This window comes from Haliotis cracherodii, unplaced genomic scaffold (genome assembly GCF_022045235.1).
Source record: "Haliotis cracherodii isolate W230 unplaced genomic scaffold, xgHalCrac1.p SCAF_2, whole genome shotgun sequence".
In the NCBI taxonomy this organism is placed as follows: domain Eukaryota; kingdom Metazoa; phylum Mollusca; class Gastropoda; order Lepetellida; family Haliotidae; genus Haliotis; species Haliotis cracherodii.
In genome coordinates this window covers 61,601,229-61,615,954 of record NW_027266275.1, presented here as the reverse complement: position 1 = coordinate 61,615,954, position 14,726 = coordinate 61,601,229, and the positions used below count along the sequence as shown (strand labels likewise).

At 43.0% G+C, this 14,726-nt stretch overlaps 1 protein-coding gene across 1 annotated transcript in view; it reads right to left on the bottom strand.

The window, feature by feature from the left end:
- The window catches only part of LOC139468322 (integrator complex subunit 1-like), a 51,832-nt gene extending 38,574 nt beyond the window's left edge, over positions 1 to 13,258 (bottom strand). The window contains exons 1-14 of the mRNA XM_071250210.1: positions 13,105 to 13,258; positions 11,500 to 11,787; positions 10,606 to 10,802; positions 9,962 to 10,099; positions 9,299 to 9,455; positions 8,111 to 8,228; positions 7,211 to 7,397; positions 6,562 to 6,707; positions 5,514 to 5,655; positions 4,387 to 4,569; positions 3,274 to 3,382; positions 3,038 to 3,158; positions 2,180 to 2,257; positions 722 to 879 (exon numbers count right to left, since the gene is read on the bottom strand). Of these exons, the coding sequence (XP_071106311.1) occupies positions 722 to 879; positions 2,180 to 2,257; positions 3,038 to 3,158; positions 3,274 to 3,382; positions 4,387 to 4,569; positions 5,514 to 5,655; positions 6,562 to 6,707; positions 7,211 to 7,397; positions 8,111 to 8,228; positions 9,299 to 9,455; positions 9,962 to 10,099; positions 10,606 to 10,802; positions 11,500 to 11,787; positions 13,105 to 13,153 (2,071 nt within the window). The 5' untranslated portion in view covers positions 13,154 to 13,258. The remainder of the gene's footprint in view (positions 1 to 721; positions 880 to 2,179; positions 2,258 to 3,037; positions 3,159 to 3,273; positions 3,383 to 4,386; positions 4,570 to 5,513; positions 5,656 to 6,561; positions 6,708 to 7,210; positions 7,398 to 8,110; positions 8,229 to 9,298; positions 9,456 to 9,961; positions 10,100 to 10,605; positions 10,803 to 11,499; positions 11,788 to 13,104) is intronic.
- Between the last annotated feature and the right edge of the window lie 1,468 nt (positions 13,259 to 14,726).

The window sequence follows — 14,726 nt, the reverse complement described above, 5'->3', positions numbered from 1 at the left end:
CACCCGCTGTAATGTACAACATACACTCTCTTATGTACAACACACCTGCTGTAATGTACAACACACACTCTCTGTAATGTACAACACACCTGCTGTAATATACAACATACCCACTTTAATGTACAACACACCCAATGTAACGTACAACAGGCTTTATCATACATCCATGTACAAATGATGATATCTAATTGGTCCATGTGATCTTGATAAAATACTGTGTATCGTGCCTTGAAGGGGGATAAACTTCTTAGTGGGGTAATAAATCTCTTATACCCCGCCATGAGCAATGCAGGCTGCTCTTGGATTTCTGAGAGACAGAATAAATCCCTTATACCCCGCATGCTTTTTCCGGGTCAATGAAGGTCATGACATTGCACAAGCTAACCTCCGCTCAATCGAACAGCTGTTATCTATCTATTTTGAATTTATTTTAATTCATTTACAATGTCATATTAAAACATGTTGGTAAGATAAATTCGTTGTAGCAGGATCAGCTGGGGTACATGGGGTTTTATGTACCTCATGTACCCCAAGTGATCCTGCTACAACTTAGAACATAACATACTGGTTAGACTGCTGGCTTCATAACCTGTTTTCTTTCAAATACATTTAGAAAAGGATTTTGAAAACGCCATATTTGAAGTTACCAGTCGATATTGATCAGTGAAAATATGTTAAGATACCCTTTGAAATAAAATGATAAATGTTAAGCTTGACTGACCTCCGAGGTAGAGGGGAGCTGCCCGCCTGATGAGCTGGTCCGCCAACTCCACAGCATCAGCAGCACTGAGAGGCAGCTCGCGGGACAAGCCAATCAGTAACACTCGCATCAGTGAGTCCTCCATCACAGGCACCTCTGCAGCCAGTCGCAACATCATCCTGCAAGGTTGCCAGGCATCATAGTCAGCAAAGAAGAAGATTTATCCAAGATCCACTAAAAAAACCCTGTTTATTTTGAAACAGTAATGGAGGAGAAAAAGGGAGTGAGTTTGGCCTAAAGCCACTTTAAAAGTTATTCCCTCTCACACTGCAGCGAGTACTCACGTGCAGTCTCCCTCGGGGGGCCAGTTGTCCTTGTTGTACCCCACCCCTCCCACACTGCAGCCAGTACTCACATGCAGTCTCCCTCGGGGGGCCAGTTGTCCTTGTACCACCCCCCTCCCGCACTGCAGCGAGTACTCACGTGCAGTCTCCCTCGGGGGGCCAGTTGTCCTTGTTGTACCACACACCCCTTCCACACTGCAGCCAGTACTCACGTGCGGTCTCCCTCGGGGGGCCAGTTGTCCTTGTACCCACCCTCCTCCCACACTGCAGCCAGTACTCACGTGCGGTCTCCCTCGGGGGGCCAGTTGTCCTTGTACCCCTACCCCCTCCCACACTGCAGCCAGTACTCACGTGCGGTCTCCCTCGGGGGGCCAGTTGTCCTTGTACCCCACCCCTCCCACACTGCAGCCAGTACTCACGTGCGGTCTCCCTCGGGGGGCCAGTTGTCCTTTTTGTACCCAACCCCTCCCACACTGCAGCCAGTACTCACGTGCGGTCTCCCTCGGGGGGCCAGTTGTCCTTGTTGTCCCCCGTCCCCCTCCCACACTGCAGCCAGTACTCACGTGCGGTCTCCCTGGGGGGGCCAGTTGTCCTTGTTGTACACCACCCCTCCCACACTGCAGCCAGTACTCACGTGCGGTCTCCCTCGGGGGGCCAGTTCGTCCTTGTACCCAACCCCCTCCCACACTGTAGCCAGTACTCACGTGCGGTCTCCCTCGGGGGGCCAGTTGTCCTTGTTGTACACCACCCCTCCCACACTGCAGCCAGTACTCACATGCGGTCTCCCTCTGGGGGCCAGTTGTCCTTGTTGTACCCCACCCCCCTCCCACACTGTAGCCAGTACTCACATGCAGTCTCCCTCGGGGGGCCAGTTGTCCTTGTTGTACCCCACCCCCCTCCCACACTGTAGCCAGTACTCACATGCAGTCTCCCTCGGGGGGCCAGTTGTCCTTGTTGTACCCAACCCCTCCCACACTGCAGCCAGTACTCACGTGCAGTCTCCCTCGGGGGGCAGTTGTCCTTGTACCACCCAGCCCCCTCCCACACTGTAGCCAGTACTCACGTGCGGTCTCCCTCGGGGGGCCAGTTGTCCTTGTACCACCCAGCCCCCTCCCACACTGTAGCCAGTACTCACGTGCGGTCTCCCTCGGGGGGCCAGTTGTCCTTGTTGTAGTAGTGCTGGGCCTCCTCCATGAACAGCACCTTGTGCAGGCTGCAACATGTACATCAGTCAGAGCACATGGTCAGTCACCAAAACATTTCTTTCATGTTCTACACATAAGAAATCAACAAGATAAACCAATACCTATAGTGGGTGTTGCTGTACACGATAATAACAAACGTTGAGTATTAGAAAACTTCTACTGATATCCCCTCAATACACAGAATGATATATAGAGAATACTACACTCCTTGTTAGAATATATTTCTTGGAAACAAGTAAATTATCTATCAGATTTCATTTGCCTGAACAGGAAATAGTCACTGGGGCTGTCTGGGCTGTAGGGTGGGTGATTTAATTGTACAGCCCAGACTTAGCCCCCAGTGACTATATCCTGTTCCGGCAAATGAAATCTGCCCTACGTGGAAGACGCTTCCAGGATGACGAGGACATAAAGGTTGCCACAGAGGCGTGGTTAGAGGGCCAATCTGCGGATTTCTATAAAAGTGGTATTAAAAGCTTGAAGGACAAATGGAATAAGTGTATTGAGGTGAATGGAGATTATATTGAAAAATACAAGTGCAAAAGATATTCTGCGACTTGGTCTTATATTGAAGTTGCAAAACTTATTGAACGCCCCTCGTATCTATGGCATTTTATGGCCATATACCATACAGAGCTAAAACATTTTGTATACATGGTATCAAACGAGAATGTACTATTTTCTTTATTGCCTACATCAAACTATGTATTTAAATGAAAATAAATAAGTTTTCATTCAACAGACCAAACCAAAATAGTTGCAAATTCGGTTGTGCAGCAGCAACTTACCAGTGGACATACTCTGCCGCCTTGACGTCCATGGCCTTTGGAACGACTGTGTGCAGCCACCAGATGGCGTCGCGCTGTATCATGGCAACCTGCTGCTTGAACTGCTGCAAGGTCTCTAGGTCTGGAAAACAATTTCAAATGAGGTTAAGAGTTTCAAATACGTGCATGATTTGAGTCATGATCTATAAAATTTGCTGAAGAAAAGACAAGGATTGCTAGATGAAGGAATGTCCCACCTTTGTGTTCCCCCCTGGCTAGAGATGCCACAGCCTCCCTGACTGCTGGAGTGATGCCCATCAGCACACTGAGAGTGATGAGGTCAGCGATCGACATGACAAACCTCTCCTGTAGACAGATGGGGACATAGGCTATTAATATTACACTACCGCTCTGACAATATTACAGCTTTAATGAAAATGCACAATTGTGAGGACAATACAGAATTTAGCTGACAATCAAGCACGACTGACAGTATTACACTGCAGCTCTGACAGTATTAAACTACAGCTGACAGTATTACAGTATTACACTACAGCTCTGACAGTAATACACTACAGCTCTGACAGTAATACACTACACCTCTTACAGTATTACACTACAGCTCTGACAGTAAACTACAGCTCTGACAGTAATACACTACAGCTCTGACAGTAATACACTACAGCTCTGACAGTAATACACTACAGCTCTGACAGTAATACACTACAGCTCTGACAGTAATACACTACACCTCTTACAGTATTACACTACAGCTCTGACAGTATTACACTACAGCTCTGACAGTAATACACTACACCTCTCACAGTATTACACTACAGCTCTGAGAGTAATACACTACAGCTCTGACAGTAATACACTACAGCTCTCACAGTAATACACTACAGCTCTGACAGTAATACACTACAGCTCTGACAGTAATACACTACACCTCTTACAGTATTACACTACAGCTCTGACAGTATTACACTACAGCTCTGACAGTAATACACTACAGCCCTGACAGTATTACACTACAGCTCTCACAGTATTACACGACAGCTCTGACAGTATTACAGTATTACACTACAGCTCTTACAGTATTACACTACAGCTCTCACAGTATTACAGTATTTCACTACAGCTCTGACAGTATTACACTACAGCTCTGACAGTATTACACTACAGCTCTGACAGTATTACAGTATTACACTACAGCTCTGACAGTATTACAGTATTACACTGCAGCTCCGATATCACACTTGAGCTAACACCTTTCTGTCACATTTCAGTGTAATCTATCTGTTATTACTCAACCGTGTCAATACTTTTAAATCCACAGGCTACTGAATCTGTACCAGTGATGTACGCACCTTAAACGCTGCCTCAAGGTCAGTGAACTTGGCCTCTGACCTCTCCTGCATGAGCCCCAGGCAGAAGGCTGTGAAGTTCATGTCATGGCGGAGTGTGCGAACGATCTCTCGCAGCAGCGCTCGTAGGGCTCGCAAGTAATCATCCTTGTTAGCCAACAAATCTTGGAATATTTCTGCCAGCATCTGCACATAGAAGACCCAAACATGTACTCCATGATGTAGTATACATATTATTGTGCACAGGTGCAAGGGATGAAACACTTTACAGACACAATTGGCCGATTTGATGGCGTCTTCCTGTTATATTGGAATCAGCATAATCTCAGGGATATATAAACATACTGACAGCTGAAGATGTCTCAAGGATAAAGCTCAATAAATAATCGTAACAAGTATATCATTACAATTGTCCTCAGGTGAGACAGTACAGGATACAGTTGTACAAGGCATTTAAATGCTGTCAATGACCAACAGGTGGGAAAGTAGAGCTGAAAGCATATGTACTTTTCCTGGTGTTGCATCGAAAGGGAGGGTTTAGGTGGGTACCGGTATTTATCAAAGAGGTCACCACAGAACCAGAGATCGGTATGATACAAGTATACCATCAAGCTCTGAACCTTTGACAAAAGTCCTTGAGGTACTGAGGTGAGGCAGCTGCAATCCACATCTTCAGACTCATAGGATACATGGTTTCATTGACATCTGATCTTGAGCTATGAATCATGGACCCACCTTGACTGACAGTTTAGATGTAGAGCTATGAATCATGGACCCACCTTGGCTAACGGTTCAGATGTACAGCTATGAATCATGGACCCACCTTGACTGACAGTTCAGATGTACAGCTATGAATCATGGACTCACCTTGGCTGACAGGTCAGATGTACAGCTTTGAATCATGGATTCACCTTGGCTGACAGTTCAGATGTACAGCTATGAATCATGGACTCACTTTGACTGACAGTTCAGATGTACAGCTATGAATCATGGACCCACCTTGACTGACAGTTCAGATGTACAGCTATGAATCATGGGCTCACCTTACTGACAGTTGAGATGTACAGCCATGAATAATGGACTCACCTTGACAGACAGTTCATATGTACAGCTACGAATCATGGACTCACCTTGGCTGCAGGTTCAGGAGAGATCTGGAAGGTGACAGCCACGAGGGACATGTTGTTTGGATTGCGGGTCTGGGACAACTCGTTGTAGATGGTGTGTGTCAGGACGATACGCAGGTTGCCGGAGTGTTGTATCATCAGCTCTCTGTATCCAGGGAGGATGTATCAGTACAAAGCATTCTTATTTATTTTTATTTTTTGGGTTGGGTTTTAACGCCGTTTTTAACAGTATTCCAGTTATATCACGGCGTGTCAGCTTAATGTGGGAGGAAAGCCCAAAGTGATGCAGGTCTCAGACGTTTACCACTTCGGTGAAACCCACGAGCACGGGGATGGTGCTGACAAACCTAGAAACATAAACGGGACGAACCGGGATTCAAACCCACAATCATAGGTTTCTGGTGCAACCAGGGGACGCAACTCTGCACAGTGAATCGCTGCGCCTTAGAAAACTGGGCCAAAGCATAATTAAACAAATCATTAGGGCACAAATGTGAGGTTGACAGATTGAACAACCAAAGCTAGGGCTGTCATTGTAGTATTACTACGTCTTGTGCCAACCAGTGAAGATCCGAGTTAAAATAGGTCTTTAGCAACCCATGCGTGCTGTAAAAGGCGACTTTGCTTGTTGTAAGAGGTGACTAACAGGATCGAGTGGTCAGGCTCGCTGACTTGGTTCCTGCATGTCATCGTATCCCAATTGCGTAGACCGATGCTCATGATGTCAACCACTGGATTGTCCAGGCCAGACTCAATTATTTACAGACTGCCATCATATAGCTGGAATATTGCTGAGTGCAGCGTTCAGCAACAAACAAATAAACAAACGTCTCTTGTTCCAACCATATATCATACAAAAAACCAAATGGCATTCCATATATTACTGGGTACAGGCCTGTTTTTTTAGACAAAACTTCCAGGAATAAAAGTGTCCTTGTTTGGAATGTAACAGTCAGTTATCAAATTTAAGACAACCTAAAACCACTAATAGCAACATAAAACTTTACAATTGACAGAACAGTGAAGCTGAAATGACATGAAGTTTTCTCACCTCATACAGTTGGCGTAGTGATTGATGAGTGGTTTTGTCTTCATCCTCATCTTGATGAGCTGCGCGATGACATCCAGGTCGCTGTGGTCGGCCTGGTTACAATTCATGCAGACCGACATCAGCAGATCCTGGGCTGTGCGCGCCAGCTGCAGCACAACATGATACCAGGTTAGCTACACCCACTACAACGCTGGTGTGAGTGAGTGAGTTAGGTTCAACGCTCCTTTGAAAAAGTATTTCACTTATATCATGGTGTCTCAGCTTGAAGGAGAACGCTCATTAAAGATGTTTTTTAGTTGTTGACAATGATTAATTTGTATTGTACTCGGAACAGATAATTTGTAATTCCTCACAGATTGGACATTATCACCTGTGTGGGAACTAACTTAGGGTTCATATCAGGTTAGCTACAGTCACTTTAAAGCTGGTATGAGTGAGTGAGTGAGTTGGATTCAGTGCTGCTTTGAGTGAGTTGGGTTTAACGCTACTTTCAACAAGTATGTCGCTAATATCATGGTATGTCAGCTTGAAGGAGAACGCTCATTCAAGACGTTTTTTAGTTGTTGACAATGATTAGTTCTTATTATACTCGGGACAGATATTTTGTAATTCCTCACAGCTCGGGAGTTATTTACTGTGTGGTGCCTACCTTGGGGTTCTGTAGCCACATCTCAAGCCTCTGGGCTGTCAGAGCCCGGACCTCACCGTAGCCACATGTCACAGTCATCAGACGGATCAGGTTACGAGCAGAAGCATCCATCGGCTGACGGCGGATCAGCTGCTCTCGGATCAATTCCATAATGTAGGATTCGATGCTGTCTTGTTGATATGGAAACCTGAGGTGGAAGCATTCATTGACAGATGGAGATTGCACCCTTGTGTTGATGTTCAAATTCCAACCCTTTCCATTGGCAAAGCAAATGGTTGGTTGGTTTGTTGTTTTACGCCGCACTCAGCAATATTCCAGCTATATGACGGTAAATAATCGTGTCTGGACAATCAAGTGATTGATATCATGAGCATTGATTAAAGCAATTGGGATCAATGACATGCATCAACCAAGTCAGCGAGCCTGACCACCCGATCCCGTTAGTCACCTTTTACAACAAGCATAGTCACCTTTTACGGCAAGCATGGGTTGCTGAAGACATATTCTATCCCGGATCCGCACGGGTCGGAAAAGCTAATGAATGAATTGTATTGCAAATATGACACATCCTGGTAAAAATTCCTTTAAAGGTTATATTACTCGACTTCAACTGAAGGGCTCTGAAATATGTTTCAAACATACCTAGTCTACAGACCATTGACAACAACCATTCCATAATTTTGATTTGTTTCATATATATAGGTCATCTTATATTTACAGACTTTTTAAGATGCCAATATCTTAATATTACCCCCAAATTAGAAAAAAAACCTCAGAGTTATTCACAACAGGACCGGTTAAGTTGTGAAACATTGGAACCTCTGCAATTCCTAAACAAAAAAGATGCATTTTTTAAACAGAGAAACAGAAACATTTGATAGACACAGTTCGACCACAGACCTTTGGAAGACATTGGCACTGTCACTGTCTGTTCCCGACACCGAGCTCTTCTCACTGTCTCCACCATCGGAGCCCTTGGAGCCCTCGTCCTCCTCGAACAGGTGCAACACTGGACTTGCTGCCAACACATCATGCACAGACTCATCACAGCCATCATCCCATTATGTACCCTTTACCCTGACCAGCTAAGGCTAAAAACATAATAGTCTTGGTTCTCAGGCACCACCCGCATCATCATAAAGTCTGCTGCATGTTTTGTTTTTATTTCCAATTTTTAAAAACAACAAAAAATTCATTAATAATTCCAAGTCCAACGGTAGTCAAATACTGTATTCCAGTATTTTACTCATCAAGGAATACATTTATGTAGGGAGGCCCTTCCCCAGATTGATTGTATACAAGTGTTTATTTGGTTACACAACTTTTTATTTGGTTACACAACTGTTTATTTGGTTACACAACTGTTTGTTTGGTTACATTCCAGTTTGAACATCCCCCCCCAAAAAAAGACACTGCCCGCACTATATTTTCAAAAACTATTTCCTGAGAACCAATTCTTTGATTTTTTTTTAGCCTAACATCAGTAAAACAGTTGTACACGAAAGCTCAAACTCCCTGGGGAGGTGTGTGTGTGTGTGTGTGTGTGTGTGTGTGTGTGTGTGTGTGGAGGGGGGGGGGGGAGCTGTTAAAAAGGAGGACTAAGTGTATAATAGGACCTATTTATGGTGTATTATTACTCCATGATGGTATGGAGTTGGGGATGTTACCAATCACTGGTTGCCTGGTCCAGATTTGATTACTAACATGCCACATAAGATAGCTGGATATTGTGGCATCAAACATCATTCATTTGTGTAATGCTTTTGTACGTTGTTTAATGCAGCACACAGCAATATTACAGCTATACGATGGCGACCTGCAGATAATCGAGTCTGGTCCAGACAATCCAGTGATTGATATTGTGAGCAACAATCCAAGCTATCGGGAATGATGACATGCAATCAACCAAGGCTGCGTCGCACGTACCGATCTTAGCGCTACGATTATCGTAAGTCTATGTTTAAGTATGGGAGTTACGATCGTCTAAGCTTGCTTTGTGGAATGGCGTCCAAATAACCAAGTCTGACACAAGATCTGTTTGGTTGCCTGTTACTACCAGCATTGGATGAACCTGTTGAAAGGCTGTACCTGATCCTGGGGATTCCCCCTTAGGAGGGTCAGCTGCTACCAGCATACTCTTGGGCGGCATCTTGGTACGGAAGGCAGTCAGAATGTTGTCAACGAAGCCCTTGCAGTCATCTCGGTCAACCCAGACACGCTCACCCAGCGAGTCCTCCACGTATACCTGTAACCATGACAACACAATCTTGGCTTCTAGAACATCCTTAAATGATAACGCCCTGTGGATTACCAAATAGTAAACTGATTAAAAACCAGAAACTGATTTAAACAGATCAAAGCTACCATATTTTTTAAAAGAGTATCAGCAATGATTTCACTGTTGTATTGACAGTATCTTTACTGTGAGCTGCAACCAAGCAGAACTCAAGTATGAGAAACGTAAGTCGAGATGCTCCTTCATGCTGAAAACTTTTGTTTGTTGTTTAACACCACACTCAGCAACATTCCAGCTATATGAAGGAGATATAAATATGTGAGTTTGGACCAGGCAATCCATTGATTGACATCATGAGCATCAACCCACAAAACTGGGATATGATGACATGCATCAACCAAGTCAGCAGATCTGACCACCCGATCTCTCTAGTCGCCTCTTACGACAACCAAAGTCGCCTAGACCTATTCTACCCTGGATCTTCACGGGGCATGTTCCTAATATTGTAAGCCTACTTTGACAAAGTCATCAGGCCAGTTCTCCTCTTCAATGAAGGCAGCATAGAGCACATTACAGGCAGCGACTGACACTAGGGGGTTCCCCTTTGCCTTGAAGTTCAGAGACATGTCTCGCTTCAACAAGCTGCAGAAAGCCTGAAGGGGAATTGAAAAAATATAACACTGTACAAATGCAAGCTCTGGTTTTCAAGGCTTTAAAAAACACAAATCTTAAACAGATGAATATCAGCATGACACCTGAGTAAATATGCATGCACATCTTCACATCTAATTGTAATACAAATACAGTTATTGTCCAAACTTATAACATGTTGTTTTTTGGTTTGTTTTTTGTTTAATGCCGCACTCAGCAATATTCCAGCTCTATGACAGCGGATTGTAAATAATTGAGTCTGGACCAGACAATCCAGTGATTGACATCATGAGCATCGATCTTTGTAATTTGGATGCGATGATATGCATCAACCAAGTCAGCGAGCCTGACCACAGGATCCCGTTAGTCGCCTCTTATGACAAGCATAAACGCCTTTTACGGCAAGCATGGGTTGCAAGACCTATTCTAACCCGGATCTTCATAGATATTATAACATGTAATCATGGTAAAGAACCAAGTACAGAAAGTATATCTGCTGAATACGTACTTCAATTACAACTTCACTACAGAAGATGGTGGGCCGTGTTTTCGCAAGATACATCAGAGAAAGGAAAACAGCCGGGTCAGGCTTTGCTCGGTTGGATCGTAGAGATTTGACAGCTCCACACAGCAAGCCCTCGATCCTCTCGTCACTCCCAGACTCCTCTGCCACCAGCAGCTGATCCAACACCTCACAGGGGTCAACTGTGACAGAGTCCCCATCATTATCACCAAGCGAATCAAGTATCTGACTCATCAACCAAATACTATAGGAAATAGTACCTAACCATCCATAACATCCAGATATAAAGGAAGATATGAATACTGTGATATGAATAACATATCAGGATATTTCATTGAAATATTAATAATAATATCAAGAAAACAGTGTTATCACTATCTCTCGCCATTTGTTTGTTCAGATAGTAGTGAATATAAACAATAAAAAAAAGAGTTCTATAAAGTCTTAAGAAGAGATAGGCACTAGGGTCGCTTTATGTCATCAGAAAAAAATGAAAACATGTGAAATTAATACACACAAAAGGCCCCTTTTCTGGAAAAAAATAATTTACGGCACCAATTCTCGAACTCTGTCTTGATAACATGGATCAAGGGCCAAATTATCTATGCTCAAAATTGAAACTTTTATCAAACATCTATAAACCAGCATCACTATAGTCACCATCTAAACATAAGGGTCACGTACTGCAATTTTGTGCAACCCTGAACTATCTGATCACCTGTAATAATATGCTATTTCACTCTTAACCATAACATGGTTTAAGTCAGAGAAATCTCTTGAATCTGTTGATTTCTGCATCAGGGGCTCACTGAATCTACTTTCGGAAACAACAGACTCGAGCACTTTCTTCATGACAGATTCCATTGTATTTCAAATTACCATCAATAGCTGTCTCTTCAAACTGAAGGGGGACAACTGTAGCTGGGGATCCTTTCCGTTCAACATCTCCATGACGACCTAGTGGCATAAACGTTTGACCAAGCTTTGGTTTCTTTGGCGCTAGTCCCCCAGCGGTTGCTGTGGCAACTGGAGCTTCTCGTTTCCTATCGGCTGAGGAGGTTGCTTTTCTCCCGACTGGCTGCGGGCTGGTGGATCTCTTGGTGTCTGGCTCCGCTCCCTTTCCTTTCGATACACCTAGTGCAATGAAGTCCCCTGTCGGAGGGTGTCCTGTGAATAATAACACATTAATATAGACAGTTCGTAGGCTCTGTCAGTGTGTTTGGTTTTATGTTGCTTTGAACAGTATTTCAGTTATACAATGGCATGTCAGCAAGATTTTGGAGGAAAATCTTAACTGTGGCAGGTCTCAGATGTTAACCACTTTGGTGAAACCCATATTGGCTAACCACGAAAAATAATCAGAATCTGGTATCAAACCCATGGTCACAAAATTTTGAGCATGCCTAAGGGATGCAAATCGGCTCAGTGAATTGTGGCGCTTTAGATGACTGGGTCACCAGTGACCCCTATATGCTCTCTGATTGTGCATTAAGTCATTCAAAGAGAGCCACTGAGATCTTATTATCTAAATACATTTCAAAATAAAACCTTAAAACAACTGCTATGCTATCAAACTTGAACGTAGGTGGTTGAAAGGCAGATGGGTTTAGTTGTAGTGAGACTCCTTCATAAGAGACTGCCTCTGTGGTCTAGTGGTAGAGCGTCCGCCCGGAGAGCGGAAGGTCCGGGGTTCGATCCCTGGCTGCGTTATACCAAAAGACGCTAAAAGATGGTACTTGTTGTTACCCTGTCTGGCGCTCGGCATTAAGGGGCTAAAACAAGGACTGGTCGACTTGGAGTCAGTATACTGTGTCTGAGGGGGTATTCATGTTAAACTGCGGCATGGCACTGAGCTAGCACTATAAATCGGCATCAGTCCGGACTTGTACAAGCAGCCACACAAACACACACATGTACATGCACGTCACTAAATAAATCCAATAATCTTGGACGCGACGTGAAACCCCATTTCCCTCAACTATTTCAAAAGATAGAAATCAAGATATTAAAGGAAAAGTATGACTTCTTTTTTTTAAATCTTAAATTGTCTTACTACCCATCATTCAATAAATTTCAAGCAGATAAACAATCTAAACAAGGCTTTTATTAATATGTTAATATAGTTAAATTATTCATGTTTCGTGACCCAGACAATGAGTTTTTTGCTGTCAACTGTCGAAACGTGAGGTAAGCGAATTGCGACGCCTCATAAAATCGAATTTACTCCGATACCACTGGCAGAGGTAGTCCAAACATGATCCTTTAAACTTTGATTTACCGTTATGTTTGCGATGAAAAGTGAGTCCCACTGTGTTTGAGTGTGGTATAGAAAGGGGCCGCATAAAATGTCAATTTCTGCACACTGTCTACTTTGGGTGTTATAATTTAAATTCATAAAATATTCATGACGGATATATCCTATCTCCTTTTAAAACCTCTATCTAGCATGTCTGCATCTTAATTATTGTTAATTAAATTGCGCACCTTTGGGTTTTGGGCCTTTCTTCCCGGGTGCAGCTTTGGATCTTTCCATACTCAAGCGATCTGTATTATTGAAAGATAAATTAACAAAACTCCATTTCAAATGCAAAACAAAACAAAAACATTGCCGGTCTCATTCAGAACCATGCCATTCCGCTTTGCCAATTCAAAGGGAAGTAACTCTAATATGAAACGATCTTCGTATTTTGAAGGCCACTAAACACATGAACTGGATCACCCAGCGATCCCCACAAGACTGCAAAAGACTGCTGACAAATGTGACCTTACACTGGATTAAATATAAAAAAAACTTTATTTAGAAAAAGTATATTGCACGACAACCAAAAAGATCTAGATTTTCCGTAAATCAAAAACATTTAATAACTCTTAATGGAACCTTTTAAAGTGTTTACCTTATCAAAAATATTAATACCGTATCCGACGTAATAAGCGCCCAGGGCGCTCTCAAAATTAGAAATAGGGGGCTCTTATTAGAATTTAGTTTTGGTGAAAGAGTCGAAAATCGTAAATTTTAAGGTTTCTCCTGACAAAAGAAAGGTATGTGCGTATTATACACGACAGATATATTTTTTCAGAATTTAATTGCCCGTAATTAAGGGTGCATATAATACACGAGTGCGTATTATACACGAATCAATGTACACGAATTGTGTACATTGATCAGTCGGAAGGGTGCTATTTGGGATTGTTCACTAGCCAATATATTGGTAAATATTGCCGTGGGCGCTTTCAGTGACTTTCTTCCTGAGTATGCTACGTAATCATTAAATGATGGTATTACTTTTTTTTTCTTTCCCGAAACTATATATCGCCGACTATGTTTAGATCATAGAGAGGACTAACATGGGGACTGCAGTCCAATTTTGTCTGAGCCATATATACTGTTTCCGAATATTTTTGTTTCTAACAGGTTATGGCTTCTTTGGACTATTCGTTTGTCTGTTAAAAGGCTTCCAACCATTCTAAAATGTGTGATGTTTAGTTTTAACACATAATTCACGTTTTTCATTAAGTATATCTATCGGATAATCACAAACTTAAACACTATTACTACCTCTTGCAATTGGACTCGGTCGTTTCTCAAAACCAAAACACCCTCTAGCAAATCGTTTATGTGAAAGCTGTATTATAATATTGAAGACGAAGTGCATTTTCTTACAACTTGCTTGTAATCGTTATTCGGACTCGAGGACATTTCTTTTAAACCTTGTTTGTTTGGCTTTTGAGAAGTAATTTCATGTATATAGATAGCATGTCCTGTCTTTTTTTAGCACAAAATAATACTTCTAATATTTTAGACCGTAACACGGTTAATAGTGTCTAATAGGCCCCAGTCGGCCAACCGATGTATACTATTTTATTTTGATATATTGTCTATTTTAACATCCACACACCACTGGACACTCGAATAAAACATTCTTCTTGTTCTTGTTCTTGTTCTTCTAAACAAATAATTCAATATGCGACAGTTCATTTGACCGTAGATTGCAACAAGTCGCGCACGGGATTCCTGCTCGTAAGAGCTCTGGGGGACGGGCGGGTAGCCTTGTGGTTAATGCGTTCGCTCGTCACGCCGAACACCCGGGTTCGATTCCCGACATGGG